The sequence below is a fragment of the Coenobita brevimanus genome, chromosome 52, assembly GCF_032717465.1.
Source record: "Coenobita brevimanus isolate Jiangsu-jjx chromosome 52, ASM3271746v2, whole genome shotgun sequence".
Lineage (NCBI taxonomy): Eukaryota > Metazoa > Arthropoda > Malacostraca > Decapoda > Coenobitidae > Coenobita > Coenobita brevimanus.
In genome coordinates, this window is record NC_137005.1 from 17585323 (window position 1) to 17604369 (window position 19047).

General features: G+C 41.2%; 1 protein-coding gene across 1 annotated transcript; it reads left to right on the forward strand.

Annotated features, from left to right (window-relative positions):
• Window positions 1-16759: 16759 nt before the first annotated feature.
• On the forward strand, window positions 16760-17521 carry LOC145400498 (uncharacterized). Its single transcript, XM_080273022.1, has one exon. It carries the CDS (start codon window positions 16760-16762, stop codon window positions 17519-17521), a length of 762 nt encoding a protein of 253 aa, XP_080129148.1.
• Window positions 17522-19047: the final 1526 nt, after the last annotated feature.

Here is a 19047-nt window from a genome sequence, read left to right on the forward strand (position 1 = left end):
GTTGAACCAGTGTCACATACTATAGTCGTGGCGCGCTACTCTGAGAGAGTTATCATGCCCTGGCAACCCACATTCAAAAGTGCGTCTGATTTCGTGTAAAATATGAGACGCATGTGATTCGTGTATATTATGTTCGTGTATGATAATATTCGTGTATAATATATTCGTGCATAATAATATGATTCGTGTATAATACGATACGAAATCGGACGTACTTTTGAATGATAAGTTGCCAGAGTACGATAATGACAACCTCAGAGTCGCGTGCCGCGACTATAGTATGCTTGCACCCAATCGGCTTATGACGGGCCAGTTACACTTGGTTCACACACTTCAAACATCCAAAGCCACTACAACACTACAATCACACTCACAAGCACTTCTCACCCTGCAGTACATACAGTTTCTACCAGACAACCTAAACCACTAGGTAGAGATACATTGGCTGTATCGTCCCTGCTTCAGTAGGGATGGGCCAGACCGGCAGTAAACGTCAGTGGTTGATGATATATATATATATATATATATATATATATATATATATATATATATATATATATATATATATATATATATATATTGTTACGGAACAGAGAAAGATAATGTACACTTTAAGTGAGAATACTAAAAATCACTACTGTCCAGTAAAGTTCCAGGTTCAAAACAAAAGAGTTAGGTAAAATTACAAGTTAAAGTTTAATGCTCAAACTAACAACAAAACATTCAGGACTCATAAGGATAATGTAATGGCAAAAAACAGGTTAAATATATGGTTAACTGCAATAGCCTCTATTAACACGAAATTAGCAAGAGTAAATTTATCTAAGTCAGCCCTGATAAAATGAGACTACACTGGATAATCCTCAGTTAATGCAAGATAAATTATTACAGATACAAAATATTATCAAAAATGACTGACCTAAAAACACATGAATCACAAAAACCTCACTAGGCCTACAAATCAACACCTTATGCTATACAGTACAAGAAAAAAATGCAGTAACACTTATACTCAAATTACACAGCTGCTAGATGGTTGGAGACTTCCTGAGCACTCACAATAATAACTGTACAGGGGAGGACAGAGATGTGAACAAAATGAGGAATAGATCTAAGTGGCAATTAATGCAGAGACTGAGCTCACTATATAGGGGCCGGCAGAGCTTGATACAACTTGTAAGAAGGACGCGCAAATGAAGCCATGGGGACAAAGAGTTGACAATCCTGCTCTGAACAACAGAAAGAACGACTTACTCTACTATAAGGGAGGAGGGGGGGAGTGAGGTTGAACACGCTCGTGATCAAACATGCAGCATACTGTACGTTAGAATTACGCAAAGGATGATGAAATCATAGACTATGTAACAATATATATATATATATATATTTATATATATATATATATATATATATATATATATATATATATATATATACAGAATAGCACAAATAGAGTTTATATGAACGGGAAGGCAAGGAAGGAGAAAAATGCAGTTACTGGGAAAGATGTTTTATGTACAGTGATGCAAGAAACTGTATTGATATACTTTTAAAAAAATGCACAAGAATTATTATTAGTCCCGAGATAAAACTGGCTTGGGGTATAAATAAGTTCTGCACTGATTAAATTCATTCACCATAAAATCTTACAGAAGATGGTACTGCCCTCAGGCAGTACTTCTTTGATTTTCCCTCGAATGATTCCATCTGAGTGTGCCTTGCACATTACAGGGGTTATCCTCTCGGGCATGGAAGCATACATTCCGTTTTCTTATCCTGTAATTAATGCAAAAATATCTTCGTTTAATTAAGATTGTTCTTATGCTGTCCACAGCAAGGAGGGGGCCTGCAAAAGGTGTCAGAGCCAACCCATCCCTCTACCTCGTTTCTTTTACATTTCTTCCCGGAATCGTGCTAAGTCTGTTCCTTGTTCTGCTAAAAATAACTTCACTCGCAGTAAATGCTCGGAACTCTCCAACTCAAATTCGTCTCGCTCCTTCTGGCACCTTGCCAAGAACCTTTCTAACAACTTTACCTCATCATCCTTCCTTCCTTTTTTTCAATTCTGATGGCTCTGTAGCTGTTTTTTTCTATTGATAAAGCAGAATTCTTTGCTCAGACATTCTTTTCCAATTCCACTTCAGACGATTCCGGCGCTGTGCCGACATCACTTTCCCCTTATGACTTCCTCATGATTGACAGTAAAAGTTCTTCAATTGATGTATTTTCTGCCATCACGGGCCTCAATACTAACAAGGCATATGGACCTCATGGGGTCCTTCCTGCTGTCCTCAAGAACTGTGCTTCTGAGCTTGCACCCTGCATAGGCAAACTCTTTTGCCTTGTCTGTCAATTTCTACATTTCCCTCTTATTGGAAGTTTGCTCGCAATCAGCCAGTCCCAAAGAAGGGTGACCATTCCCAGTCCTCTAATTATTGTCCAGTTATTATAATATCTCGTATTTCTAAAGTTTTTGAATCTATTCTTTTACAAAATCAAAGCACCTTTCCTATCACTACCTTCTTTCCAATCGACAGTTTGGTTCTGCCAGGAACGTCCCACTGGCAGTTTTCTTGCTTGCCTTCCAGACTCACGTCCATTCTCATTTTGGAACTTCGGCGGTTGCTTTGCCTTTGCACATGACATCTCAAAGGCTTTCGATGGAGTCGGGCATAAATCTTCAATTTCCAAACTGCCCACTTACGGTTTCTATCCTTCTATCTGTGCCATCATCTCTAGCTTCCATTCCATCTTTCAATAGCCGCTGTTGTAGACTGCCACTAAACATTTCCTAGTGAAATAAATAGCGGTGTTCCTCAGGGTTCTGTCCTATCACCAACTCTCTCATATTCATCAATGCCCTAGGCTGTAGATCTAACCCTGTCCATTCATACATTGATGGCTCAACCCTACACGATTCCATTTGCATCCCACAGCATCCACCTCAGCAGTTACTTCAACAAACTACGGATGAGACTATGACACACCTAATGTCTGACCTGGGGCACATCTCTGATTGGGGTAAAAGGAATCTTGTTTTTAATACTTTAAAAACTCTGTTCTTACATCTTTCAACCTGACAAAATCTTGTGCAGGAGTATCCTCTAATATTAAACAATATCCAGCTCAATTCAACATCATCTTTAAACATGCTTGGGGATTCAGTTTCTCATGATTTATCTTAGAAAGATCATATTTCCTCTTGTAAAATCTGCTTCCAAGAGATCAGGTGTGCTAAGCCGACTCCGTGCCTTCTTTACCCCTGCACAGTTCTTTATACACGAATCTTATTCTCCCATGTGTAGAGTACAACTCTCACATGTGGTGTGGCTCCCTGCATACAGCTCCTCTCAACAAGGTGGAGTCAAAGGCTTTTCATTTCATTAACTCTTCTCCTCTTACTGGCTCCCTTCAACCTGTCTCTTTGCCTCATTGTTGCATCTTTATCGTTTTTCTGTCACTACTTCAATGGTTATTGCTCCTCTAAACTGTCTGCTTGCATCCCTCCACCACTATAATGGGCGGATAGCATCCGTCTTGAAACAAACTCTCCTCCCTTTTCTGTCCAGCTATCTCTTGGAAGAGATAACCGTTACTCCCTGTCCTTCATGTATGCAACAGGCCAACTCTGGAACTGTCTACCTTTGTCTGTGTTTCCTACTGCCTATGGCCCCTAGTCTTTCAAATCCAGTTTGCCCAGGCATCTCGAAATTATCAGAGATTGAATTTGACACTCTGTTATTTTGTTTTTATTTTTTCATGGAGGGAACAATATTACTGGCTTCTGGCGTTTGGTTCCTTCCTCCCTGAATTAAAATAAAAAAATCCCATAACAAGATCACAATGGATGCAGAGCAGGAAATACAGTGGCGACTCGGTGTGTAGATACCTCTACACGCTGATCTGATGCAATCATTACATATACACACAACCGCATATACACTGTTGTACACGCACCATTGATGGGCTGGCTCAGGGTTGGTTAACACACGTACGCACACGAGGCTGCGAGCTAAAGCTGGCCTCGGGTTGAGGGGGCACTGTCGTGGCAACACACACAATCACACACATCTTGGACTGTGAACCACCACCGGTTCTCGGAATGAAGAGGTGGTGTCACGTTGCTGGACAGTGCTGAGTGTGCCAGGGGTGACATCACGGCTCCATCACCACACGTCATAAGGAGCTACTCTGACTGGGTGAAAGTGATTGGGAGGAGGGACTGTGATAAAGTGTTTAAATGGCTACGAGAAAATGGATAATAGTCGGTACCAGCTCAAAGAATACTACAATGACCACGTAATGCCAGGATATGCGATGACAAATCGTAAAAGAGAGTCCCAGGAGTGCCATGACGTGGCACTCACGGAGAGGGTTGTTGGAGTGGCAGAGTACGTAAGGATGTAATTACCTTGCCAGAATGTATTAATGAATTCGTTTTCGTTCTCCACTGCCGCCATTTTATAACAGAAATAGGCAGATGAAGCAGGTGCAGGTGCTGAAACAAAACTCAGTTGTTGGTAGTTTCTTGATTTACTGAGCTGAATGTTACAAGTGTGTGTGTGTGTGTGTGTGTGTGTGTGTGTGTGTGTGTGTGTTTGGTGTGTGTGTGTGTGTGAGAGAGAGAGAGAGAGAGAGAGAGAGAGAGAGAGAGAGAGAGAGATTGCAAATACTCTTATCTAGCCAAACCAAATTCCAAACAGCTATATTGTGCATTCGTCTAATTACAACATACTGTACAGCTAACTGTTCGTTAAGGATATACGGAAATGGTCCACCACATCTGTACAGATTGAAAAACTGCGCGCCGCTTGGGGCTGAAGGCCAAGGGCCAAACAACACTACGAAACTACAAAGCACTCAGAGAGTGCATACCACCACCAATACCACTGCCATTAAAAAGGATCCTGATTCGGATCCGGATCTGTGGATATAGGATCCGGATCCAGCCTCAAATTTTATCAATCCTTTCTTGGTCCATGGCACACCTTTCCACAAAATTTCATCTAAATTCATTGAGCACTTTTTGGAGATATCGTGCGGGATACTCCGGATCCGGATGCGGATCCGACCCCAAATTTAATCATTTCTTCCTTAGCCCATGGCCCGCCCTTCCACAAAATTTCGTTAAAATCCCTTCATAACTTTTTGAGTAATCCTGCTAACAGATCCGTGGATATAGGATCCTGATTGGGATCCGCCCCAAAATTTAATCATTTCTTCCTTAGCCCATGGCCCACCCATCCACAAAATTTCATCAAAATCCGTTCATAACATTTTGAGTAAAGCTGCTGACAGACAGACAGACAAACAAATAAACACCGGCAAAAACATATCCTCCTTGGCCAAAGTAATAAAAAACAGAGACAACACAGACAGTACAAATGAAACAAGGGCCCTCGCCGTAAAATGCAGTTACAATAGAAACAGGCAACCATCAGCACATGGTTAGAGACAGAAGCAATTGGTGCTCAGCAAGTAGAGGCTGCAGATCGCAGCTACAGATTTTGACAGTGGGTAGGGCAGTGAGGGAATGGCCTGTCCTGCCGACACTTGGGTCTAATAGGGTGAGCACGTTAGGGGTAAAGGAGTAGGAGTAAGGGGGGTAATACACGCGTTGCATTTGCCAGCTTTGCCAATGTTTTAGCGGGATTCTATTAGTGCGAAATTGAGGCAAACTCCTGCTGCATCATGCAGAATGGAAGGAACCTACCCCACGGCTAGATAAACGCGAATTCCTTATCATTCCTTTTGATTTCTATCTTTCCTCAATTCCTTCTTTCAATCGCGTTTAATGTTCTTTTCTGTCATCTTTCTTTTGGTTTTCTATTCCATTCCACTTCACTGTTCGAAATATCTCATCCGTTTTGCATTTCCCTTTATCTCTTAATGCATTTTACCTGTTGTATGATCCCTCCTTCGATTTTACCTTCTCTCTCTCTCTCTCTCTCTCTCTCTCTCTCTCTCTCTCTCTCTCTCTCTCTCTTCTCAACATCTCACCTCTAAGAAATATATAGCATTCAAAGCCTGTCACATTTTTTCTCCGCTACATATTCCTTTCTCCTTTTTTCTTTATCAATCTGTGTCATCTCTCCTCGTGCATCAGCTATACTAGCTCCAAATCTTTCTCATCCAGCCAGCCACCAGGCATTACTGACATTTCACCTTCCCTGTCCTCTGACCTGCAAAGGTGAAGACGCGCTCGGAACACTCCCAAGTCCCCGTTAAAATGGTGCCTACCCAATGATTCTTTTGACGCGTTTGTTCAAAAGAATTTTACGAGGCTGCAGAGTGAGAGAGGAAGGTGAGTATACGTGCTGTTTGTTTTGCGGGTTAGCACATGGACTTAGTTTAGAAATTAGGAAAAAGAGTGAAGCAAACGACGCATTAAGTGACATGTTAAAAGGTTGGGAGAATGAGGTTGGAATGATGAGTACCATGGCAGTGGATGTAGAGGAAGTGGACGCAGATGTGTTAGACAAGGCAGATAATTTTGAAACTATGCTAATTAAGGCTAAGACAAGGCTAGATGATACTAATGACTTTCAGCCTGTAAAGGGAGAGTGGAAGTAACACTGATAGGTGTGTATTTGTTAGGAATAGGTTTCAGGTTCTAGAAGATTAAATGCAGGAAGAGCATAGCCTCATACTTGTCGAGGATTCGTTGATCAAGCATCAGGAGAAGGAAATTTTTAGTAAAGCTTCTTGGAGGAAGCGTTTTTGCTTTTCTGAATGTAGGATACAGCATGTGACTGAGGGAGTTGATGACTTAGTCAACAATAGTTCAGAGTATATGGTCTTTGATACTGTGGCAAGGACTAACGATGTAAGTTCAGGCAGGTTAGAGGAAATACTTAGGAAGTATACAGACCGTATCAGGAGGTTCAGCGGTGGCTGAATCGGTAGAGAGGAGGCCTGCAGTCCTGATGGACCCAGGTTCGAATCCTGGCTAGGGCAGGGAACAGTTTAAGGATTTGAATTTCATAGAAGCAGACTTTCCTGATCTACCAGAAGACCCGCCGACATGTCATAAAAGTACCCCCGCTAATACCAATACACCAGTCCTGTATGAGACAGCCCTAGCATGTATTCAATATGGACGGTGGGTGTTAGCGCCGAAGTGGTGACATGTGGAGAGGTGTATGGTATGTAGGAGGACTACTGGGCCTTGAGAGCAGGCTGTGAAGCCTATGCTCAGAGTCGGACACATAAAAAAAAAAAAAAATGAAGTCAGTTGCTTGTGGTTTATCACCAAAATTTGACGTTGGTTTTGTAATTCTCAGTAGAATTATAAAAGTCAATAGTAGGCAAGGTCTGTGTAGAAAGAAGGGTGTGATGTTTGCTGATGCTTGAGACAAATTAAGTCATGACAGGAATTTGTATGACAGGGGCGACCTTCGCCTCAATAGGGTGAGAAAGACTAGGCTGGGTAGAGCTCTAGATAACAGTGCTGGACATGCATTAGGAAGTGATAGAGAGGTGAAAAGAGGGACAGTAAATGGTGTAGTTATTAAAAATCCAATCTCTGAGGCCAATGGAGGTGGGGTAAGTGAGGCGAGATCAGCTCACCAAGAGAGTTTGGTGGATTTGACCTCACCTCAGATGCAGGTAGACAATCAGGGTATTAGTGGGGAAGGAGGGAGTGCTAGGTCAACGGCTCATAGTTGTGCTGCCACATCGACTGAGGATTTAAATGATTTTATAGTGCAAAATTCAGTGTGTCTCACAGTCTTACAAGATCCAACTGTACAATGAATATTATGTATATGAATGAGAAAAGCATTATTTCAAATCAAGACAAGATTATTTAGTTATACAACCGCCGAAAATCCCAGCATAATTTTGATTGCTGATTCATTATCAAACCTTCAAGATAAACACCTCATTGGCGAAGCATCACTAAAAAACTATAAAATATCTTACACGTCGCGGCTGCACAAAAGCAGCAGGAGAGTTCTAATATACAGTAAGAACCATACAAATGCCATACAGCGCGATAAACAAGATGATAAAAAATACTATTCTTTGTATGTCAATACTTTCATATAGAGTAATAAACACGTTCTATTCGGTTTAAATATAAAAACCGCCCAAATTTGACAAGGAAAGTGATATAATGATGCAGGATGAAGTAAGATCAGTAAGAGAGAGGGAAAAAAAAGCGTTATTCTGGGGGACATTAGTAATCTGAATGCTGATTGGAAAAATTCGTGTGCACACAAAGAACGGAGTAAATTGTTAAAACTAATAAACAATGTATTTCTAAGTCAGGCAGTGAATAAACAGACCCGAGGTAATAGTATTCTCGATCTTGCACAAGCAACAAGCAGTTTTCTAATAAAACTGTGTGATGTCGGTGGAAATTATAGCAATAACGATCATAATCATTATTCTTGAAGTTAAGATCGCTCGGAAGACCAGAATAAAATAAGTCTTTTAGGTCTTTACTTAAAAAAAAAAAAACAATATGAGAAAGGAAATTGCCAACATCAACCGAATTAAGTAACTACAGGTGGATAATGTCGAAGAGATGCGGGAAACATTCATTAATCGATTGACGTCTCTCGAACAAAAAAAAATATATATATACCGAGAATTTCCCTAAGAAATAAACTCCCCAATAAACCTGCCTAGATATCTAAGAATACTGAAGTAATATATATATATATATATATATATCTCCCATTGGATTCCAGAGTTGCTGGGCGAGGCGTTGCACTGGGAGGGTACTAAGCGTGCCGTCCTCCGCCTATCAGCTCATAGCCGCGAAGATCATAGGTCCCTACCCGGGGGTTCCCTGCTTTATTAAGATTTGGAAATTCCCAGTTCTGTCCAGCACTGAGGACACTGGGCTCCAATGGGATATATATATATATATATATATATATATATATATATATATATATATATATATATATATATATATATATATATATATATATATATATATATATATATATATATATATATATATATATATAGAGAGAGAGAGAGAGAGAGAGAGAGAGAGAGAGAGAGAGGTAGATAGATAGACACAGATATATATATATATATATATCTATATATATATATATATATATATATATATATATATATATATATATAAATATATATATATACACGAGTATGTATGTATACACACCCGCACGTACAGGAAATGATGACGATACCGAATATTTTTATTTACAGCGTCAATGTACACAAATTTTTGGGAAAACTAAATGAGACCTCGGGGAGAAATGTTTTCGTGAAGCATAAAGAAATCATGTTATTTTTCAACTTATGAGGAGTATGAAAATTTAAAAGAAAACATAGACCCTCTACTACGCTCGGAAGGCGAACTAGTCCAAAATAACCACAGAACAAAAAACGATATTGAACGACTCATGTCAAAGCGTTTTTACAAAAGAACATGATGTAAACATTCCCATTCCACAATCGGTTTTCCCAGGACCAGAAGAATATAATATACCATCCAAGGAAGCGAAGGGACACAAAGTGTTCAATTATCTTCAGGAAATCGACCAAAGTAAACCAACTGGCCCAGACCAGATATCTCCTCGCGCTGTGTGAGTGTTACAAACAGTTAGCATTCCCTGTAACTGAAATATTCGATATATCAGTAACTGAATGTAGAGTACCTAATCAAAGGAAACTAGCCAATATATCACCTATCGTCTAAAAAGGGCGATAAAATACGCCCCACATATGACCACCAATAGTTCTATGTAAAATTTTTTGAGGGAAAATGTTGGACACAGTATTATTATGCTCCTTAATTTCTGTCATCTTTTCACAGAAAATACGTCGGATGTCATTTACCTAGATTTCCAGAAAGCGTTTGATGAGGTTCCCTGCTAAAACTTCTAGGAGAACTAAAATCCTACGGCTTCTCTAACAAATTAAATCTTGTATCGCAAGCAGCGTGTAGCCTAATGATAAGTGGCTAATCATCAGAATGGGCAGAAGTAAAACCAGAGTTTCCCAATGGTCAGTTCCCGGATCAGTTCTTTTCACCATTTATGTTAATGATCTGCATAAAGGATTATAGTCTATCTGATTTACCTGTGCACCTGAGATGTAGGCTATGGGGCAAGTAGGATGAGTTTGATTCGTGGCTGCTGATTGGCAGCCGATGATGTCGTTGAGGTAAATGCAGGCATGTATTATAGTGACACATGCGGACGTAGGTGCACACAGTGGGTGGATGCAGTGCAACACTTGGACGTGGGTGTGCACCACTGCACCGTGGGTGGATAATTTACTTCAAACGTCACGCATCGTTTTATAAAACTTTATAATCAATTTTAATTTTCTGTGATAACAGTAAACTTTTAAAGCTTATTTTGACTTCTTTAGCTTCGGAAATTATTCCACATTTAAATTGGCTGCTTATATTGCGGGCAATTTAAGCACACAAATATGTATGTGTTAAAGTAAGAAGAGCTGTAGATTTGCACCATCAGCGGCCAATCAGCAGCCGCGAGTCACACACACCCTACTCGCCCCATATATCTCAGCTGCAAAGGTCAATCAAATAGGGTATAGTAGCGAAATTTGCGAATGACACGAAAATTGAAGTCAAAGCAATGACGAAAACGGACTGTGAATCGATTCGAAATGGACAGGAAAATCTAATAAAACGGAATGAAAAACGACGGATTTACGAAACAATAGTTATGAATAGCGTATGTTCAATACCCAACGGAAGTAAAGGACAACAAGAATTTAGGAGCTATTATGAGCAACAGACTCAAAAACTCAAAACAACGTATAGCAGCTAGGAATAATGCAAACTAAATTCTCGGCTTCATATCAAGGAGCTTTGATCATTAAACGCCCGATGTAATTTCTAAGCTTTATTCCTCGTCCGTTAGATCGCATTTTTTTTTTTTTTTTATGCGAGGAAGAAGGAACCAAAGGCCTTGAGCCCGCAGTAACAGTTCCCTCCAAGAGAAAAACAAAATACAATATAGAGCCAAATTCAAGATCCGATCATTTTGAGATGCCTGGACACACTGCGTTTGAAAGACTGGAGATCATAGGCAGCAGGAAATACAGACAGAGGGAGACAGTTCCAGAGTTGACCTGTTGCATAAATGAAAGACTGGGAGTAACGGTTAATTCTTGCATTAGAGAGTTGGACAGAAAAAGGATGAGAGTCTGCTGCCAGACGGGTGCTACGCGCCCGTCGTAGAGGTGGAGGAATGCAAGCAGACAGTTCAGAGGAGCAGTGACCATTAAAGTAGCGATAGAAAAGAGATAAAGATGCAACAGTGTGGCGAAGAGACAGAGGTTGAAGGGAGTCAGTAAGAGGAGGAGAGTTAATGAGACGAAAAGCCTTTGACTCCACCCTATTGAGAAGAGCTGTATGAGGGGAGCCTCCCCACACATGAGAGTTGTACTCCACACAGGGGCGGATAAAACCCCTGTATAGAGTCAACAATTGCGCAGGGGTAAAGAAAGAGCGGAGTCGGCTTAGCACACCCAATCTCTTGGAAGCAGATTTTACAAGAGATGTAATATGATCTTTCCAAGATAAGTCCCGAGTAAATGAAACCCCAAGCATGTTCAATGACGATGCAGGATTAAGCTGAATATTATTAAACATTAGTGGGTATACCTGTGGAAGATTTTGTCGGGTTGAAAGGTGTAAGAACTGAGTCTTAGATGCATTAAAGACAACCATATTATTTTTACCCCAGTCAGAGATACGAGCCAAGTCAGACATCAGGTGTGCCATAGCCTCATCCCTTGTTTGTTGAAGTAACTGTTGAGATGGGCGTTGCGGGAACCTAATGGAAAGGTGAAGGGTGGAGTCATCAGCGTATGAGTGGATAGGGTTAGAAGTACAGCTTAGAAGATCATTGATGAATAAAAGGAAGAGAGTTGGTGATAGGACAGAGCCCTGAGGAACACCACTGTTGATAGATCTAGGAGAAGAACGATGGCCGTCTATAACAGCGGCTATAGAACGACCAGAGGAAGCTAGCGATGAAGGCACAGATAGAAGGATAGAAACCATAGGAGGGCAGTTTGGAAATTAAAGATTTATGCCAGACTCGATCGAAAGCCTTTGAGATGTCAAGTGCAATGGCAAAGATTTCGCCAAAGTCTCGAAAGGAGGATGACCAGGAGTCTGAAAGGTAGGTGAGAAGATCGCCAGTGGAGCGTCCCTGACGGAACCCATACTGACGATCGGAAAGAAGGTTGTGATAGGAAAGATGCCTTAAAATTTTTCTATTAAGAATTGACTCGAAAACTTTTGAAATACAGGACGTTAAAGCAATTGGACGATAGTTGGAGGGTTGGGAGTGGTCACCCTTCTTTGGGACTGGCTGAATGAGAGCAAACTTCCAGCAAGAAGGAAAGGTACAAGTTGACAGACAAAGACGAAAGAGTTTGCCTAGGCAGGGTGTAAGCACAGAAGCACAGTTCTTGAGAACAACAGGAGGGACCCCATCAGGCCCATATGCCTTGTTAGTACTGAGGCCAGTGATGGCAGAAAATATATCAACTGAAGAAATTTTAATGTCAGCCATGAGGAAGTCAGAGGGGGGAAGTGATGGAGGAACAGCACCGGAATCGTCTAAGGTAGAATTGGAGGAGAAAGTCTGTGCGAAGAGATCTGCTTTATCAGTAGAAGAAATAGCTACAGAACCATCAGAGTAGAAAAGAGGAGGGAAGGATGATGAGGTAAAGTTGTTAGAAAGATTTTTGGCAAGATGCCAGAAGGAGCGGGAAGAATTCGAGTTGGAGAGTTGAGAGCATTTACTATGGATGAAATTATTTTTAGTAGAGCGAAGAACAGACTTAGCACGATTCCGGGCAGAAACGTAAAGATGATATGATTCAGGGGTGGGTTGGCTCCGGTACCTTTTGTAGGCCCTCTCCTTGTTGCGGACAGCATTAGAACAAGCGTGATTAAACCAAGGCTTTCTTGCATTAGTCAAAGGAAATGAGAAAGGAATGTATGCTTCCATGCCCGAGAGAATAACCTCCGTAATGCGCAAGGCACACTCAGATGGCTCACGGCCATGGAAGCAATAATCATTCCAGGGAAAATCAAAGAAGTACTGCCTGAGGGCCTCCCAGTCTGCGGCTCCAAAATGCCACTGACGACGTTTCCCTGGAGGGTCCACAGGCCGTACCGGAGTGATAGGACAGGTTAAGGTAATAAGGTTGTGATCGGAGGAGCCCAACGGAGAGAAAAGATTAACAGAGTAAGCAGAAGGATTAGTTGTGAGGAAGAGGTCAAGTATGTTGGAGCTCTCTCCAAGGCGGTCAGGGATACGGGTAGGGTGCTGTACAAGCTGCTCTAGGTCATTAAGGATAGAAAAGATGTAGGCTTGTTCACCAGGTGGATCCGTGAAAGGAGAGGAGAGCCAAAGGTGGTGGTGAACATTGAAATCTCCAAGAATGGAGATTTCAGAGAAAGGAGAAATGGATAGAATGTGTTCCATCGTAGAAGTAAGATAGTCGAAGAATTTTTGATAGTCATTAGAATTAGGGGATAAGTAAACAGCACAGATATATTTAGTCTAGAATGCTCTGTGTATCAGCGGTTCTCGAATCTTATTATATACGAAGTCATCCTTGAGAGAGTGCAGCGCAAAGCCTAAAAAATGACCCTATCGCTGAGAAATGTACCCTACAAAGAGCGACCAAATAAATTTAGTATATTTTCTCTGGAAAAATGACGACTCAGAAGGGATCTTTTTTTTTTTTTTTTTTTAAGCAAGAATTAAGGAACTAAAGGCTAGGAGCCAGTAAGATTGTTCCCTCAATGAAAAATAAAACACAAGATAACAGAGAGCCAATTTCAAGATCCGTTCATTTCGAAATCCCTGTACACACTGCGTTCGAAAGACTGGAGATCATGGGCAGTACGAAATACATACAAAGGGAGACAGTTCCAGCGTTGACCTGTTGCATAAATGAAGAACTGGGATCAACGTTATCTCATGCATTAGAGAGATGGGCAGAAAAAGGGTGAGAGTTTGTTGCTAGACGGGTGCTACGCGCCTGCCGTAGTGGTGGAGACATGTAAGCGGACAGTTCAGAGGAGCAGTGACCACTGAAGTAGCGATAGAAAAGAGATAAAGATGCATAGTGCGGCAAAGAGACAGAGGTTGAAGGGAGCCAGTAACCGGAGAGTTAATGAGACGAAAAGTCTTTGACTCCACCTTCTTAAGAAGAACTGTATGTGGGAAGCCTCCCCAGACATGAGAGTTGTACTCCTCACAGCGGAGAATAAAACCCGTTTGTAAAGTCAACAACTGAGCAGGACTAAAAAAGGCACGGAGTCGGCTTAGCATACCTAATCTCTTGGAAGCATATTTTATAAGAGAGGTAATATGATCTTTCCTAGATAAATCCCCGGAGGATTAAACCCGAAATTTGTTTAAAGATGATGCGGGAATGAGATGGATATTGTTAAAAGTTTGAGGATAGGCCTACTCCTACCGAACTGAAATATGTACGAACTGAGTTTCTGATGCATTAAAATATGTATCGGGTTGAAGTATGTACGAACTGAGTTTCTGATGCATTAAAAACAAGATTACTTTTACCTCAATCAGAGATATCAGCCAAGTTAGACATTAGGTGTGCCATAGCCTCATCCTTTGTTTTTTGAAGTAACTGTTGAAATGGGCACTGAGGGAAGCGAATAGAAAAGGGAAGGATGGAGTCTTCAGCGTATGAGTGGATACGATTAGATGTACAGCTTAGGAGGTCGTTGATGAATAGAAGGAAGAGAGTTGGTGATAGGAGAGAGCCCTGAGGAACTCCACTATTGATAGCTGTATGAGAAGAACGGTAGCTGTCTACAACAGCAGCTACAGAGCGACCAGAAAGGAAGCTATAAACGAAAGCACAGGCAGAAAGATAGAAACCGTAAGAGAGCAGTTTGAAAATTAAAAATTTGTGCCAGACTCGATCGAGAGCCTTTGAGAGATGAGGTGCAACGGCAAAGCTTTCGCCAAAGTCCCAAAAGGAGGATGATCAGGAGTCTGAAAGGTAGGTAAGAAAATCGCCAGTGGAGCGTCCCTGGTGGAAACCATACTGATGATCTGAAAGAAGGTTGTGATGGGTAAATTGCTTTAAATACAAGTTTTAAAAATTCTTATTATATTGGACGATGTTAGATATGATACTATGTTCGAAATACATAATGATGACGTGACTAGAAATAATGGGATAAAACTCAAAAGCAAGAGATGCAACACTAATATAGAGAAAACTTGTTTTAATATTCGCGTAAAGGAACAGTGGAATAGGCTACGAACAATAGTTGTTCGTGCAAACACTTTTCATGCGTTTAAAATCTGGCTAGACATTTTGTGACTACTGACCATAACTTACTGCTGCTTATTTCCAGGTTGAGGGATGCAGACAACTGTGAGACATTTCCATTTAAGCGAGAACATTCGGCAATAGGGTTTGCTATTCTTTTACAGATCTGTAGAGCAGAGATTAAATAGTGCTTGGTTGTTCCCCTTCTACCTCTCCTATAAAATTTCCATGCGTGTTCCCACTAACAAACATAGCGTTTTTTATTTTTTTCATCTTTTATCCTGCCAGTGGATGGGGTAGAGCCTTCCTGTATCCTATCCTTTTCTCTTACACGTTGGTTAGATTTTAGTAGAATTAGCATTTTTTCCAGCAGATAACCTCCTCATGGGCCAGAAAACCTCTTGTTATCTGTACTTCCTGTGTACTCATATGTGCTCTGTCTGTCTGTCTCTCTGTCTGTCTGTCTGTCTGTCTGTCTCTCTCTCTCTCTCTCTCTCCCCCTGCGTCCTGCTTCCTGCACATAAAATTCTCCCGTAATTCTCCGCCCTTACTTAAAATTCCTTCCTCTCTTCGTCTGACAGAATATATGGTTCTCCTCTTTTCTCTCGACTTCTTTCTTTTACCCGTTTTTCTCTCTTTCTCTCTTAAAGTATTGTCCCATCTTTTTCTTCCTTCTACACAATTTTCCTTTCTCATTTTGGGTGCCAAACCATATATAGGTGATCTCTTATTTTTATTTGAGGAAGCATCTCCGCGAGCAGATCTTTCCGTCTGTCTTTTACTGTTTTCAGAATCGAGGTGTTTCACTCCTGTAGAATTTAGCCAGTTTATCAGCACACTACTCCACACCATACCACAAAACATAGCATATCATCCTTTCACACCACACTACACCACTCCACATCACAAAAAAATTATCCGTTCACACCAGTGAGGCATTAAACGAAAGGCCATGAAGCTTCTGCATCAACTACAGTACACTTGTATTTGTTCATTCTTCGTCTTCTGTTTCCCAGTCATCTGGCTTTTATCCACGTCTTCCCTCCTGTAGACAAAGCCTCCCTTATTTTACTTCCCCCTGATCAGCTTCTCTTCCCTCTTGGTCTAGCGAAATACATTGCATAATTCATATCTTAACAAGCAGCGATAGCGAAGCTGGTACTATTTTCAATTTGTATGTGTGTGTGTGTGTGTGTGATGGCGGTCAGAGGTAAACAACAGGCTGACTGAGCTCAAGATTTTTCGCCATTCTGTGGACTTCTGAAGGCTCCCGGAGACACCAGACCGCAACCTTCGGTACATGAATGCAGTAAGGCCATAACGATCCACTTAATTCACTTTGGAGCGATTGTAGAAGATAGAAATAGTCTTAAGAATAAGGCGACCACTGGAAAAATTCTCCCTCAAATCGCCAAATCCTCTCCGCGCATGCGCATTAGAGGTCAGACGTCACAGCGTCACCATGGCAACCAAGCAGCTGTCAGATCTACGTAAACTTCAGCGTAACCAGCTGGCCAAGATCAACAAGGATGATTTAATTGACTCCATTTTATCATCTAACACAGAGGATGGTGAACTGTCGAAGATTAATAAGAGACTTGACGATGTTATGAATGAGGTGAAACTACTGAGAGACATGATTACCTCCCCTGATAGCATACTGAACAAAAACTACACTGAACTCAAGGCTCGGGTCGACAGGCAGGCTGAGATAATGGTGAAACAACAGCAGTTCTTAGAAGCACTGGACCGAAAAGAGAGAGAGTCGAACATCGTTATTCTCGGCGTGCCTGATGAAAACGAAGCATTGGACGGTGCCACGACAGATGAGGACAAAATCGGCAAGATTTGGTCCCAAATTGGTGTAGCAGGTGTGGGTGGAACACATCGTCGGCTGGGAAACAACGCTTCATCTGGCACCAGACGCCGCCTTATTTTGTTCACTTTGGCTGATAAGAATCAACGCAGTCTCATCTTGGACAATGCCAGCTGCCTTAAAACCTCTGGGAGTGATTTCAACAGGATTTACGTCAAGAGGGATGTCCACCCGAGTGTCAGGCCAGAGTGGAAGCGACTTCGTGAAGCAGAGATGACAGAGAAGGCTCGACTGGAGAATGCAGGATGCACGATTCCTCTTGATACTCGAGAACGGAAGCTGTATAGGGATGCAGATGTAATTGATAGCTGGAACCCTCAGTTTTTTTTGGATCACCACAGCAAGTAAGGAAAATAAGCGTAATGTCGTGGAATATAGGTGGAGTGCGCACAAAGTTAGAAAAAATACATGTGCAGCAGATGCTACATAATTATGATGTGATTAGTATTAATGAGGTTAAGACGTCTATGTCAGTGTCATTCCCCGGATATGTGACTTATAGGAGTAAGGTAGTTGGTTCTGCGGAACAGGGTGGAACGGTTGTCTGTATTAAGAACTGGTTATCTACGTTGGTATTTGATGTCGACACAAGCATTGGAGATCAAGTCTGGATGCAGTTTCGTATAATTGAGGGTGTGTTGTTTGGCTTCTGTTATATTCCTCCATGTGACTCCCCGTATTACTCCCACGACTTATTTGCCTCAATCCAAGTAAAAGTAAATTCTAGGTACACATATAAAGGATACATCATAATTGGTGACATGAATGCTAGATTTGGGAAAAGTGTGAGGCAATTATTGTCGATAGCGGAGATACCTAATGTAAATGATATGTTATACCCAGCGATTCACGATGTACATATGTAAACAGGGCTAACGATAACGCTGAATTGTTGTGTACTATATGTATTGATAACAGATTGGTTGTCATTAATAACCTCATGTATGCTGACAAACATTTTCCTGGTGATAAAACATATCGGAGACGCGGCACCTGGGTTTCGGAGGTGGATACATGTGTGGCGTCACCGTCTCTGATAGACTATATGAGTGATTTTTCTGTGTTAAGGCGGGGTGACCTCCCTTCCGATCATGCCCCCATTACAGTAACAGTTACGTGTTCAGGCGTAGATTTGGACAGTCTCATGACGAGGGCGGGGTCGCTAGGGGATCACGCAGCCCTTCATGGAAATGCTGGCAAGACTTGTTTAATGAGAAAGTCACTCAGATTTAACAGAATCAACAAAGAAGCATTTGTGAATAATATTATGCAAAGAGTACCTAATGAAGATTATGTAAATGTTGAAGCTTTTGAGAAGCGCATCACTGACGCTTTATACTCCTGTGCGGAGGACAATGTAGGCAAGGTAGACAGAGCAGTAGAGATAGGTGGCAGCAATTGTCACGGAGTTTTTATAATATCGCGGTAATTTTGGAATAAATGGTTAAATATTATTTAATTTGATAATAATATTCAATAATATTGAAGAGCAAAGACAATGATTGTCTTGCTACATCAAGCAACGATTACTTTACGCTGACTTGCTAAGATTCTCAAGAACGAGAATTTATAAACTTTCTCAACAGTACACAGCAGAGACTAATTACTCACAATTGCTGAATTACTGTACTGTTAGCCTCTGGAGAAAGTTACATCACCCCTGACAATAAATAACTAATACTAATAATAATAACATCAGGTTCTTGCTGATGCATTAACTCCTGGCACAACGGATTTTAAGTTAATACAAGACTGGTCTAAGTACCAGTTATGAGAGCAAACGTTTATGCAAGCTAGGAGCTATATGGAAAATAAGCTTAATTATGGAAAAATGAAACAAGATTTTACTTTACATTGAAGCTCAAGAAATAGAA